General features: G+C 39.9%; 1 protein-coding gene across 1 annotated transcript in view; it reads left to right on the forward strand.

The window, feature by feature from the left end:
- The window catches only part of LOC126469876 (phosphotriesterase-related protein), a 235,395-nt gene that overhangs the window by 127,948 nt on the left and 91,352 nt on the right, over nucleotides 1-16,095 (forward strand). The window contains exon 4 of the mRNA XM_050097201.1: nucleotides 3,469-3,627. Coding sequence (XP_049953158.1) covers nucleotides 3,469-3,627 — 159 coding nt within the window. The remainder of the gene's footprint in view (nucleotides 1-3,468; nucleotides 3,628-16,095) is intronic.

Here is a 16,095-nt window from a genome sequence, read left to right on the forward strand (position 1 = left end):
TCGTTCTACCATTCCTAGACCGGCAAGGGAACTTGCTGTTCCAACAGGACAATGCACGTCCGCATGTATCCCGTGCCACCCAACGTGCTCTAGAAGGTGTAAGTCAACTACCCTGGCCAGCAAGATCTCCGGATCTGTCCCCCATTGAGCATGTTTGGGACTGGATGAAGCGTCGTCTCACGCGGTCTGCACGTCCAGCATGAACGCTGGTCCAACTGAGGCACCAGTTGGAAATGGCATGGCAAGCCGTTCCACAGGACTACATCCAGCATCTCTACGATCGTCTCCATGGGAGAATAGCAGCCTGCATTGCTGCGAAAGGTGGATATACACTGTACTAGTGCCGACATTGTGCATGCTCTGTTGCCTGTGTCTATGTGCCTGTGGTTCTGTCAGTGTGATCATGTGATGTATCTGACCCCAGGAATGTGTCAATAAAGTTTCCCCTTCCTGGGACAATGAATTCATGGTGTTCTTATTTCAATTTCCAGGAGTGTATATGGCCTTTTAAGGTGTAAGACTAACAAGACTTTTCATAATTTTAAATAATTTGCATTTGTTGTTATAGTCATCAATCTTTCAGTTCATTTGGTGCTATGCTCAATCTCTTCTTCTCTTGTGCCAATATTGTTATCCCTGTATAGCTACTACTACACCCAACTTCATCATTTGGTAAGTATTTTTCTACAAAGTTGCTTACTCTGTCAGCACAGCATTTCAACTTTACCACAGTCATTCTTTCACTTCTGCACCTTCTTTACATAATGGCACATCCGATGTGCTCAGCAACTTCTTCCTCCAGTTCATGGGTGGTGATGTCCAAAGTTGTTGAGCACCTAAAACAACAACAGCATCTACAGTAACTACTCATATTCATGTGAATATTTGCTGCCAGTATAACTCTTTCAAAGTTCTCCTTGTTTTTGCTAATGTGTTTTTAACATTTCCCTTGTAGTTCACATGTTGTGGAATTTTGCTTCTGGGTAGGAGAAATCTTTCATTGCTATTAATGAGTCTTGCTCAGTTTTTAATGAGGTTTAGCAAGTCCTCACAATCTTTACTGGTACTTTCATTTCACACTAAGTGAAAGGCTGGAATTGTTTTCATTGCACTTTTACCTTTTCTAAACCAACTGATGTTCATCCAGTACTAACATGTCCCCAACAAGTTTGAAATAAAATCAACAAATAAATAATAACTAACTAAATAAATAAAAATCTTCATCCAAAAACATCTGCATGATGAAATGTTTGTTTGATAGGAATCAGTTGCTACTGATTAAACAAGACTTATAGAAAAATAACACATTTAACATCTATAAAACCTTCAAGTCATTCAGCCTGACCCGGTTGCCTCCAAACACGTCTCTGATGATTGTCTGGTTGAAGGCATATGTGACACTCATCAGTGAAGAGAATGTGATGCCAATCCTGAGCAGTCCATTCGGCATGTTGTTGGGCTCATCTGTACCATGCTGCATCGTGTTGTGGTTGCAAAGATGGACCTCGCCATTGACATTGGGAGTGAAGCTGCACATTATGCAGCCTATTGCATACAGTTTGAGTTGTAACACGATGTCCTGTGGCAGCACAAAAAGCATTACTCAACATGGTGGCATTGCTGTCAGGGTTCCTCTGAGCCCTAATCCATAGATTGTGGCCATCCACTGCAGTAGTAGCCCTTGGGTGCCTGAGTGAGGCATGTCATTGACAGTTCCTGTCTCTCTGTATCTCCTCCATGTCCGAATAACATCACTTTGGTTCACTTCGAGAGGCCTGGACACTTCCCTTGTTGAGAGCCCTTCTTGGCACAAAGTAACAATGTGAACATGATTGAACCGCGGTACTGACTGTCTAGGCATGGTTGAACTACAGAACACACGAGCCATTTACTACCCTCCTGGTGGAATGACTGGAACTGATTGTCTGTCAGACTCCCTCCATCTCATAGGTGCTGCTCATGCATTGTTGTTTACATCTTTGGGCAGGTTTAGTGACATCTCTGAACAGTCAAAGGGACTGTGTCTGTGATACAATATTCACAGTCAATGTCTGTCTTCAGGAGTTCTGGGAACTGGGGTGATGCAAAACTTTTTTTGATGTGTGTATATACACAGTTCTTAAGCGAATGCCACAAAGTGGTTCCTTCATCATTGGAATCAAATCAAAATCACAAGGACTTAAGTCCAGTGAGTATGATGGATGGCACAGTACTTCCCAGTCCCATCAACTGAACAGAGCAGCCACAGCTTGTGCTGTATGCACCCGCGCATGAATGAACTGAGACATTGCATAACAGCAGCTGTAGAAGCTGTAACTCAAGACATGCTCGCTATCATGTGGGAACAATCTGGATACCGCATTGACATATGCCACGCATCTCAGGGTGGGCATGTTGGAACACCTGTGTAAAGGTATGAAAAAAACTTTTGAGTTTCCCATTCATCAAGAAACAAAATTCATTGTGTATAGTTATTAGTTTCGGAAATATAGATGTGCCAAATTGGATGATTCTGTTTGATACACACTGTATTCAGAATAAAACAGGGCTTTTTGTATGGGAACAAGTCTTTAATGCTCTATTGGAAACACCATCAAAGACAGATGAGCTATTGTTTTTGAGAGAATATATAATTTTCTTAATTTCAGAAGTAGAAGTTGGTGAAACATTCATATGATTGAATTTTATGAGGGTTGCATTTTAATCATACTGCTACGATTTTTATGTTGAAACATTTGTCCTATATTTTCTACTATATGGTTATGAAATATATTTGCAACTTGTGGTTTATCATTCATAGCATTGCCATTCATTTCAATAGTGACCACTTCCTGGTGGTGCCTGAGATAGTCACTGGTGGTTCCACGTTGCAGCAGTTACTGGAAGTAGTGTGATGTTAGAGATCTGGATGATTTATTTAGTGACAGCTCTGATTGGTGGACCACTATTGTAGTCAGCACCTGGCCCAGAGGACATGAAGGAACTAACTGGCCTGGCACAGCTCGGTGCTAGCCTAAATTCCCTGGTGGTGCCAGGATAGTGTGTGACCTATTTGTGGCCATGTGATGATGCACAAGCAAGCAGGTCCATGGGCCAGCAACCTTTGGTGGTACTCCCACTGCCACCTGTCAGCCAAGTGACTGTGTGAGATTTTCTGGCTGTCGTCTGCAAATGTGGCCCACTGTGGCTTCATCATGTAGGCCCCTCACATTACACTGGTGCAATGGACTGCTGGTAGAGAGGGTGAACGACTCATACTCAGCACATACTGTTATCATTAAGGACTTTTTCTGACTGTAGACTATATAACATTTTAATGTGACCAATTTCATTACCAAGAAGAGAAATTTGTGCCAATTACTTATCCCAAAACAGAGTGTATTTAGATAGTTTATAAGTATGTGCTTATTTAGTATGTTGAATTTATTGTTGTTCTAATGTATGTGATAAATCTAAAATCTTGTGCAGGTTATTACGTGGCTGGACTTCAGCCACAGAGCACTCTACAGATGTCTATTGAAGATCTGGCCAATGTTATGCATAGTGAGCTCACAGAAGGTTGTTTTGAAGACAAAAGTGTTCGATGTGGTTTCATTGGGGAAGTCGGATGTTCTTGGCCTCTGCATGGTATGTCAGTAACAAGATGTAAAATTATAATCAACATATCTGTGTATCTTAGCTCTTTGGTTTACAGAGCATATGTGAAATATGGAAGAACTTACATGATTAAAAAAATCATGCCTGGAATACACATTTTCTGTTGTTTTAAATTATAACTGATTTTAAATAGTTGTCCAGTTTCAAGTGTCAGGCATGTGTTTGAATGTGTTTACATCCCTTGTGATGAAGTATATTCAGATTTAATAATTAATGGTGAACAGTCTTAGAATGGTTATCACATGGAAATGGACAATCGTCCAAATCCAATCATAGATTAAAATAAATTTTATATATATTTATATTCCACATTAATCTTTTGGAATTTTCTTCCATATTTGTATTACAATTTATGCACCCAAAATGACGCATTATTTGTAATATTTGAAACTGGAAAAAATTTACTTGCTGATAAGGAACAACATACACTCACAAAACTGTTATAGTCAGTCATTAACTTTTGTATAGTTTCATTATTTCTGAAGTGGCACTAGTAATCTGGTAGAAAGTTCACAGCCCGATAAGTTATATTTGCCATTGATCATCTTGAAATAAATTAATCTTTATTGTTGTCATTGATACATAATAATAGAGTAGTCCAGCATAATGTATGAATGCAAAGTCTCATGGGGGTAACATTGAATAAAAAATTCTTGGTTTTCCAACTGTGTCAATTAATTAAAATTATGCAAGCTTTCAGTCAAGCACTCCTTGGCCAAGGTCAAGTGGTATGACTGCTATTGGGTTGCTGGTAAGCCCCTTATATACACCAGCTGCTGGCTGTGATGTCACTGGTGCCTGTGGGATTGCCATATATGAGCATATGTTGACTTGGCGTTTGATGTGACTGCTTCAACCACACTATCGTTGGATCCCATACTATGCGGAGCTGCAGACCACCATATCTATTTAGGGTGTTATCGGTGACTTTTATTTCAATGGCTTCTTTAAGTACACAATTGTAGAAGTCATTTGTGCAGACCATAATGGATGTTTCATCAAATTTTATCTTATGTCCATTTTCTAAAGCATGCTCAGCTAAAGCAGATTTCTCAGGGTAGCGTAAGTGATAAGATCTCTTATGCTCCTTCCCACATTGTTCCACAGTCTGTGCTGTTTGTGTGACATAAGACTCACCACACTTGCAAGGTATCTTGTATATGGAAAGTGTTCTGAGACTTGCTGCATGTTTAACTGGTCTCAGTAATTGACGGACTTTTGCCAGAGGCCTGAAGATTGATGTACCTTGTGTCATTTCAGGAGGCGGCTTGTATTGCCAAAGACAGAGCCACGGAATGTCAGGAAAGCTGTTATAGCCATTGTTCCTGAAGACCCTGCATAGTTGGCTCAGCTCATGGGGCAGGTTATCAGCATCTGATATCATTCTTGCATGATGCACTCACTGATGTTTGTAAAACAGTGCCCTTCTGTGTCAGGTGATGATGGCTGATGGTGTGCAAGTAAAGATCAGTGTTGGTGGGTTTTCTATAGATGCTGTGGCCAAGGCATCCATTTCATTTGGGGTGGATGAGAACATCGAGGAAGTGCAGTGCATTGTCTTTTTTTGCCGCCATTGTAAAATAGATGTTACCATTAATGCCGTTGAGATGTTCCAGGAACTCATCAAGTTTCTCACATCTGTGGGGCCAAATGACAAGCATGTTGTCAATGTATTGAAAGAAACAACTAGGCTGTAATGGTACCATGTCTAAGGCAATATCCTCAAAATTGTCCATGAAAAGATTTGCAACAGCTGGAGCTAATGGGCAACCCATTCTCAAAACTCTGAAAACAGAGCTTATAACGCCAAACACATTTGCAGTAATTTTTCTTGCTCTACACAGTCTATAATTATAAATACATTGCCAACTGTTTTTGTGATTCAGGTCTGCAAATGGCTTAATGATATTTTCTTCTAAGCCAAAAGCTTTATCTGCTATGAAAACATAGGGCAAAGGACTATTCCTACCAGGAAGAGAAGGTGGTGGGGGTTCAAATTGTTCAAATGGCTCTGAGCACTATAGCTCTTAACATCTGAGGTCATCAGTCTCCTAAAACTCATAACTATTTAAACCTAACTAACCTACGGACATCGCACATATCCATTCCCGAGGCAGGATTCGAATCTGCAACTGTAGTGGTTGCACGGTTCCAGAGTGAAGTGCCTAGAACTGCTCGGACACAGTGGCCAGCATGGTGGTGGTATTTGTAGTATTTTGTTCTTTAGCATACTATAAAATGTAGTGTCTTTAAGTACACCACCACTTGAAATGCACTCTTGTGTGCCAACATCAGAACAAATTATTTTATAATTAGCATCAGCAACTGCTAGCAGAGAAATGCTGAAGTGCTGTTTATAATTAAAATAAACTCTTCCACTATTGGATGGTACCACAATGTCAATGTGTCTCCCATCTATATCTTCCAGACAGCAAGGGAAATTCAATTTTCTTCATACTCTTTGGCAATTTGCAGCCATTTGTTTTCATTCATAGGAAGCTGGGAAGGAAACGTGTTGTTTTAATTTCGCAACAAAAACTTTTGGACACATAAGATATATTTGTCTCAGATATGTGTTATATTTTGTAAAGTTCATCAAAGCCCCACCTCCCAGAAAGAGAGAAATTATTTTTCGTTTGGAGGATCATGAGGTGGATGACTTTATTTTTGATATGTCTCTGTAAGAAGTAGAGGAAGCTGAAACAACTCCTCCTAATAATGAAGAGCATGAAGAAATTGTAGGAGCAAATGACAGTGCATGTGCAAGTTGGAGAGGAAGTGCTAAGTTAAGTAGTCAGGAAAGAACAAGAAAACAAATAGAAGAAGACGGTAGAGAAGATTTAATAAAAATGTTAAAGCAAGTGGAAAAAATTTATCAAACAGAAAATTTGATCAGTTCAGCCATGTAGGTGAAGCAGTTGCCAACAATTTAAGGTATTTATTTATTTCTTACACCATTGATCCAGCTGCGATAAGCTCACAAGGATGTAGAGTGTGTCAGTAAACAATTTATACATAGGTAGTATTAAAGCAGTCAATTATATATGAGTAAAAGTAACACTCCATGTTTGAGTTACACATATGTGGTAAAAATGACAGATTACAGCAAACATTAGACACAGAAAGTTATAAACAAATACAAAATGAGTGAAAATAACCACAAATACTACACAAGTATGGTACCTACATCATTGCTCAAACTTACAGTATGGTATACCACACTCAAAATTTGTGGTCTACAGATCTACTAGGTTTTTTCATTGTGGCTAGAAGCTCTTCCAAACTGCAAAATGGCCTTTCCAGTAGAAATTGCTTCAGATGCTCCTGAAAAGAGGAATGGCTGTCAAATTTGCTTTTAACATCTGAAGAGAGAGCATTAAAAACTTTTGCACCAGGGAACTGCACACCCTTTTGCGCATAGACAGGTTTTTGCAATCTTTGTGGAAATCATGCTTTCTCCTAGTAACATATCCATGATTATGATTTTCATTGTTTCTTTTATAAGACTCAGTATCTTTGCTGATGAAACACATAAGAGAAAATATGCACTGGGAAGTAAGAGAAGTATTTTTAGTTTCCGGAAAAGGTTTTACAACTACACCTAGAGTCAATGCCATTTATTATTCTTACAACACGATTTTGGGACACAAGTATTTTCTTTGCTAGTGTTTGGTTCCTCAAAATATAATATCGTATGTTGTAAGAGAATGGAAATATCCATAGTATGCTATTTTCATTATGTGTATATTTCTGCTCTTGGAGAGAATGCGTAGGACAAAATCAATGTGCTGAGTCTCTTCTGAAGATTTATTATGTGATGAGACCAGTTTACTCTGGAGTCAATTACAACACATAAAAACTTCATCATTTCAACTCTTTCTATTGGCTCCGTGCTACACTTCACAGTTAACTTATCCTCAGTTTTAGCAGTTGCAGCAAACTGAATACAATTAGTCTTATTAGACTTCAATGAGAATCCATTGATGCTAAACCATTTCATTAAATCAATAAGAATATTCCTAACAGATACTTGAAGATCTTCACCTGACAGATAAGCACTGTAGCTTTGTACATTGAAGTCGGTCATTTTTAAATATAAGGAACAGTAAAGGACCAATAATGGATCCTTTTGGGCACTCTACATTTAGTGGTTCTCCAATTAGACAAAACCAGGCCACTATGGATCTCATCAGTACTATCTACTAGTACTACTTTCTGCCATCTACATCTACATACATACTCCGCAATCCACCATACGGTGCGTGGCAGAGGGTACCTTGTACCACAACTAGCATCTTCTCTCCCTGTTCCACTCCCAAACAGAACGAGGGAAAAATGACTGCCTATATGCCTCTGTACGAGCCCTAATCTCTCTTATCTTATCTTTGTGGTCTTCCTGCGAAATATTAGTTGGCAGCAGTAAAATTGTACTGCCATCAGCCTCAAATGCTGGTTCTCTAAATTTCCTCAGTAGCAATTCACGAAAAGAATGCCTCCTTTCCTCCAGAGACTCCCACCCGAGTTCCTGAAGCATTTCCATAACACTCGCGTGATGATCAAACCTGCCAGTAACAAATGTAGCAGCCCACCTCTGAATTGCTTCTATGGCCTCCCTCAATCCGACCTGATAGGGATCCCAAACGCTCAAGCAGTACTCAAGAATAGGTCATATTAGTGTTTTATAAGCGGTCTCCTTTACAGATGACCCAAATCTTCCCAAAATTCTACCAATGAACCGAAGACAACTATCCGCCTTCCCCACAACTGCCATTACACGCTTGTCCCACTTCATATTGCTCTGCAATGTTACGCCCAAATATTTAATCGACATGACTGATTCAAGTGCTGCACTGCTAATGGAGTATTCAAATATTACAGGATTCTTTTTCCTACTCATCTGCATTAATTTACATTTATCTATATTTAGAGTTAGCTGCTACTCTTTACACCAATCACAAATCCTGTCCAAGTCATCGTGTATCCTCCTACAGTCACTCAACGACGACTTCTTCCCGTACACCACAGCTTCATCAGCAAACAGCCACACATTGCTATCCACCCTATCCAAAAGATAATTTATGTAGATAGAAAACAACAGCAGACCTACCACACTTCCCTGGGGCACTCCAGATGACAGCCTCACCTCCGATGAACACTCACCATCGAGGTCAACATACTGGGTTCTATTACTTAAGAAGTCTTTGAGCCACTCACATATTTGGGAACCAATCCCATATGCTTGTACCTTAGTTAGGAGTCTGCAGTGGGGCACTGAGTCAAACACTTTCCGGAAGTCAAGGAATAGGCATCCGTCTGATACCCTTCATCCATGGTTTGCAAGATATCATGTGAAAAAAGGGTGAATTGCGTTTCGCGGGAGCGATGCTTTCTAAAGCCGTGCTGATGCATGGACAGCAACTGCTCTGTCTCAAGGAAATTCATTATATTCAAACTGAGAATATGTTCGAGAATCCTGCAAGAAACCAATGTTAAGGATATTGGTCTGTAATTTTGAGGATCTGTCCTTCTACCCTTCTTATATACAGGCGTCTCCTGTGCTTTTTTCCAGTCGCTCAGGACTTTACATTTGGCAAGAGATTCATGATAAATGCAAGCTAAGTAAGGAGCCAATGCAGTAGAGTACTCTCTGTAAAACCGAATTGGAACCCCATCAGGACCTGGTGATTTATTTATTTTCAACCCATTCAGCTGCTTCACAACCCCAGGGATGTCTATCACTATGTCCTCCATACGGGAATCTGTACAAGACTCAAACGGCGGTATGTTTGTACGATCCTCCTGCGTGAAAGATTTCTCAAATGCTAAATTTAAAATTTCAGCTTTCGTTTTGCTGTCTTCTATTGCCAGGCCAGACTGATCAATGAGTGACTGGATGGAAGCCTTCGACCCACTTACCGATTTTATGTAAGACCAGAATTTCCATGGATGTTCAGCAACATATTTTGCTAAGGTATGATGGTGGTAGTGGTTGTATGCTTCACGCATTGCTCTTTTATCAGCAGCACGAATTTCTACTAACTTTTGCCTGTCCTCATTCTTCCGATCTTTCTTGTACCGTGAGTGCAACTGTCTTTGCTTCCTGAGCATTCTCCGAATTGCGCTGTTAAACCACGGTGGGTCTTTTCCATCCATAACCCACTTTTTCTTCACATACTTCTCCAATGCGTGATTTACAATGTGTTTAAAATTTGCCCATAATTCTTCCACGTCCATCATACCGGAAGTAAATGAAGTCGATTCATTAACTATGTGGGATGCTAACAACTGCTTATCTGCTCTTTCTAGTAAGGATACTCTCCTAGCCTTCAATCTTTGAGGTATGATTCTACTCACTTATTTTCTATGCCACTTATTCCTAATTGGTCTGCTTTCTCGCAATAGGATTTGGTGGGTCACTGTGTCAAAGGCTTTTGATAAGTCACAAAATAATCCTGTTGTTACCATTTTATCATTAATTGAAGCGAGAACTTTATTTGTTCTGTTGACAGACCCTTTTGGAAACCAAACTGACTTTCACTTGATTTGAAAATACGAGGGCGGTTCAGAAAGTAACCTCCGATTGGTCACAGTGCGGGTTGTGGGGGGAGTAGCGACGCCATCTGTGCGTTCACGCACTCAACAGGTCAGTCGGCATCAAGTCGTGGTCGAGTGAACGTCGTACCTGCGCTAGTTTAGTTTTTGTGGCAGTTTGAAATGTGTGCTGCAATAGAAAACCCCGCCAAATGTGAAGTGCGTGCTGTCATAAGGTTTTTTACAGCCAAAGGATATTCTGCAGCAGCTATTCATCGTGAGCTTTGTGCCGTGTACGGACCAAGAGTTATGAGTGAAGGAGTTGTCTGTGAATGGGTACGTTTATTTAAAAGTGGACGAGAAAACGTTCATGATGAAGAGAGGAGTGGTAGACCATCATTGGTGACTGACGAACTCGTTCAGACAGTTGATGCAAAAGTTCGTGAAAATCGACGTTTCTCAATGTTGGAGTTGTCTACTGGTTTTCCACAGATTTCTAAGACTCTCTTGTACGAGATAGTGACAGCAAGATTGGGTTACCGTAAGTTCTGTGCACGATGGGTGCCCAAAATTCTTACCGACCACCACAAAACTCAAAGAATGGCCTCTGCATTAGACTTTCTGTCACGTTATGAGGACGAAGGAGAACCATTGTTAAACAGAATCGTGACCAGTGACAAAACCTGGATTAAGTACGTGAACCCTGAGACAAAAGAACAATCAAAGATGTGGGCACATTAAAATTCGCCTACCAAACCAAGAAAAGCCTCGCAAGATTTTTCTGCCAGAAAACTGATGGCAACGGTGTTTTGGGATGCCAAAGGGGTGTTGTTGGTTGAATTCATGGAACGTGGTACGGCCATTAATCAAGACGTGTACTGTGAAACAATAAAAAAGTTACGACGGGCTATACAGAACAAACGCCGTGGTATGCTGACTTCCGGTATCGTTTTTTTGCACGATAACGCCCGTCCTCACTCTGCTCGCAGAACAACGGCCCTTCTTGAGTCCTTCAAGTGGGACGTTATCAACCATCAACCTTACAGCCCAGACCTGGCGCCAAGTGATTATCACCTCTTCATGCATTTGAAGAAATGGCTCGGGTCACAGCGGTCTGATGACGACGAAGAGCTCAAAGATGCGGTCACAGGCTGGCTCCAGGCACAATCGGGTGATTTTTATGCAGAAGGAATTTCAAAGCTTGTGAAGAGATACGATAAGTGCCTCAATCGCTATGGAGACTATGTAGAAAAATAGTGCAAAGATGTAGTTGTAAGATGTATATATTAAAATATTTTTATTTAACTTGGTGTATTTTTTTAAATCAACTGGAGGTTACTTTCTGAACGGCCCTCGTAGCTATATAAAAATAAAGGCTAATTTAGTAAACTGAATTTATGATTGTTTGCAAGAGGCAAATGTCAATTTGATGAGTGTACCGAAGGAAAGTAATGTGTTGAATGCATAAAATAAAACACAAATTAATATTGTTAGATATGTTCATTATGCAGAAAGTGTCACCAGAAATCTGATACTGTATTGCTGTCTGAAGTAAGCAGATCATTCCAAAGCACTAAAAAGTATCTCATTGTTAGAAAATTTCTGGAAATTTATTTCCTTTTTAGAGCTTATGAATGGTGCTAAAAGCAGTATGTTACTTTTCTCGACACCACTAATATCACTTGTTTTTCAGAAAAGAAATTACTATATATTTATCTCTCTTGAGGATCATTGTACCTAGTACACTGCCTTTCCCTTTATATATTTTAGTCTCATGCAAACTATATTGATCCTGCACGCACAAATTAAGATAAAATTTGATAATATTTTTAGACTTCTCCATTACTGAAACTGTTTTGGTACTCTAACAAAAGAAAATATAAGAGCTCATATTATATGAAATCAAAAATAATAGTAAGTGCTCATTGTCAGTATAAACAATAAAAATTAAAAAATTAATTTTTTTCAAATGTTATTTGATCCCCCTGTACGGGGCAAAAATGAGGACAAGGTACATTTGTCAGCTTCACAGCAATTAATAAGAATAATTTAAAGAACTTTATTACATATAATATTATTCCCGTATTATATAGTCTTATATTATTGTTATATATTCTTAAAAGTCAGTAATTGTACGTATTGAACTTTTTGATATCCTATGTAAGTACATTAAAGTTCGAAAGGAATCCCCAAAGGCCAAAAATCTGAGGTTCACTGCCAACCAGATTTCTGGTGGAATTGCTTCACAAAAGTTTGTATTGGTTCTGAACACAAGAGGATCCACAAGGGACAGGAAACTATCGAAATCTTCCATGCTCATCCTCGCATAATTTTTGAAATATCAACCATCTTCAAGAGGTAGTTCTTGAACAATCATTGTATAAGCTCCATGCATAGTCCATTTGTGAAGGAACTCTTGTTGACACTTCCTTTGCCTTTCTTTCCTTTCTTCATCCATAAAAATATAAAGTTATCCACATCAGTTTGGGAAGCCATTACAAATTCTGAACAGCTCTGCACCACCGAACCCACTGATAAAAACTGCCAGATGTAAACCCATGATGATATATGTATGGCTTGGAAGGATCACACTCATACAAGTCACAATACATGTCCTGGAGGTGCGTATACATGTTGTGCATACTTGTGCTGATACAAATCTCAGAAGTAAATGTACCTTTAGACTTCAGCAAAGCCTTTGACACTGTCAACTTCATTTTACTTGCCAAACTTGGGAAGCTAAATTGCTCACAAAGTGCAGCACATTGGTTTCACTCATACCATATGCTCATAACCTCCTGTTGTACCTAAGTGCAATTTTAATGTTGTATCTAAGTGCAATAACCCTGGAGACAGCTATCGAGAATCTCAATACTGTGTGCAATATCAAAATGGGTGCACAATATAGTGTTAAAACTCCACCCATCCAAAACCCAATCAACCACTTCTCTCCATACCCTACAAAAATATAAAAAGCTCTTCTCTTGATCTGAAAAGAAACTGGTACAAATACTTATACTTCCTATTACTGATCACAGCAGTTTTATTCTGCAAGGCCTTTCTCAGGAAAGCTCACAGCCCCTGGCACTTGTTATGAATGCCTGTGTTCATTATATCTGTGATGCTTGCCTCTATGACCATATTTCAGCATAATATGCAGGGCTATCCTGGCTGTGTGCAGAGATTTTCATATCTTCTATCTTCTATAATGTCTTAGCAATGTGCACTGTTCCCCGTATGTCTCCTTGACCATAATGCTCTTGTCTGAACAATGTGGTGGAAACACTCATTCCTATCAGAGCAAACTCCTTTCTGTCCCACTCCTTTGTTCAATTGCTTTAATTCCTTCTAAGTAATGGGAACCCAACTCTGTAATAGTCCCCCACATTGCATTAAAGAACTGAATAATATCTCCACCTTCAGAAGACAGTTAATGACATATCAACTAAAGCAACAATAATTGTTACCATTGTCCCAATGTGCACTCAGTGACCTTATACATTCTTCTTTCCAACCAGATATTCCTCATTCCCCAATATTCTTAGCTGGCACAGTCTACTTAAATTTACTTTCCCAGAACTCATTGTATCGGAAAACATATATTTTCTACAACTATAAATTATTTTCATATCTTCCACTATCATTATTGTCATTACTACTACTACTGCTACTACTACTACTATTACTACTACTACTGTTATCACACAGGCAGTCAGCTGTGACTGTAAACAAATGAGAACTTAGACTGTAAGAGGGGAGAGGAGCTGTGTGGGGGAATAAGCCGTGCCTCCCTGTTGAAGGACAGCCATCCTACATCTGCATTCTGTGCTTCTACAAAAGTAGAATTGACATAACAATCATAAGGATCACTGATTCCTTTTGTTGTGGTGAGAGTCACATTTAAATCCCCAGAAGTAGTCTCTTCACTCATTTCATCACTCATTTCATTTTAAAAAATGCCACGATATAGTGTCTGCATAATACTGCTATTATCACTATTAATGTATGCAGCAGCAGTAGTAGCAGCAGCAGTAGTAGTAGCACAAGTTCTGCTGGTATTAAATTTTATCATTAGGATAAGATGAGAATAATTACTGCAATCACAGAGGCATTCAAACAATAATTCCTTCCGTGCTTCATATGTGAATGAAACAGAAAGAAACCCTAATAGCTCGTACAATGGGACATATCCTTTGCCATGCACCTCACAGTGGTTTCCATAGTACAGACATAGGTGTAGGTGTCAGTTCATATTTAGTATTACTTACATACATTGTCACTACAGACATGCAAATGATTTTAATAGTATTAGTTATACTAAAATTTTGTTTCTTTGGTTACTGTGTGTGTGAAGCTCTGGTCCCATGTAAGAGAGAGCGTGATGGCCATAGTCAGACCTGGTTAGATAAATAAACAAACAACTTCATTCCCAGTACCCATACTAGAAGCAAAAATAAGGCAAAAATAAAGAGGAGAAGCAGAGATAGGCAACATTACAGCCAGTAAACACTGATCAGCCACAACACTATGAACACCTACCTAATATCCAGTACGTCCACCTTTGGCATGGATAACAGCAGCAACACATCATGGCATAGAAGCAATGAGGTCTTGGATAGGTCGCTGGAGAGAGTTGGCAAAACATCTGCACACACAAGTCACCTAATTCTCATATATTCCCAGGAGGGGGGGATGAACTCTAAAGACACATTCAATCACATCCCAGATGTGTTCGATCAGGTTCAGATCTGGCAAGTTGGAGGGCCAGCACACCAATTGGAACTCACCACTGTGTTCCTCAAACCACTCCATCACACTCCTGGCCTTGTAACATGGTGCATTATGTTGTTGAAAAATGCCACTGTTGTTGGGGAATGTGATCATCATGAAGGGGTATAGGTGGTCTGCAACCAGTGTATGATACTCGTTGGCTGTGATCATGCCTTGCATGAGCTCCATTGGGCCTATGGATGGCCATGGGAATGTTTGCCAGAGCATAAAGGAGCCACCGCCAGCTTGTCTCCATCCCACAATATAGGTGTCAAGGAGCTGTTCCCCTGGAAGGTGATAGATCCGTGCATTCCCATCAGCATGATGAAGGAGGTATTGGGATTCATCAGGCCATGCAACAATCTGCCAGTGTGCCATTGTCCAGTGCCAATAGTCATGTGGCCATTTCAGTCATAGTTACTGATGTTAACATTGGCACATGTAAGGGTTGTCAGCTATGAAGGCCCATTTTTAGGAGTGTTCAGTGCACTGTGTGTTCAGACACACTTCTATTTTGCCCAGCATTAAAATCTGTTGTTAGTTCCATCACAGCTTGTCACATCACAATCTGCCCTCAGTCAAACTCAGATAGATTGCATGCCTTCCCCATTCTACGCATGAAAAGGAGGCTCGCTGATACTACATGCATGTGTCTGACCAGCATTCATTCCTTGCTGGGTTATGCTGCTATTGGCTGGATGGGTTTATATCGATTGTAGGTCAGTAGTCATAATGTTCTGGCTGATCAGTGTATGGTTTTACTGTTGCCAACAGCATCATGCGAAACAGCACAGTCCAAAACAATGAGCCTGTTCTCATGGACCACTACCTGGTTTAGTGGCTGTAACACCTGGGAATCAGTAATGTTAGGTGGCACTGGCATCTTATCATGAAGATGTATTTCAAAGGGTAACTCTAGTAGATACAAAAGAAGTGGGTTCAAATGTATGTTAAAAATGTACTCTAATTGAGTGAATGGCTTGACCTTATTACCCTGGGAACTGTTAATGATAGGCTACCATAGATGAATGGGGTGTGGTATGCCCAAAATAAGAGCATAGTGTCAATGCTATCAAGACTCATGTAACATGAAGTCAGGACAAGGTCTGTTGTGGCACCCCAATAAGCACATCATAA

The sequence above is a fragment of the Schistocerca serialis genome, chromosome 3 (assembly GCF_023864345.2).
Source record: "Schistocerca serialis cubense isolate TAMUIC-IGC-003099 chromosome 3, iqSchSeri2.2, whole genome shotgun sequence".
In the NCBI taxonomy this organism is placed as follows: domain Eukaryota; kingdom Metazoa; phylum Arthropoda; class Insecta; order Orthoptera; family Acrididae; genus Schistocerca; species Schistocerca serialis.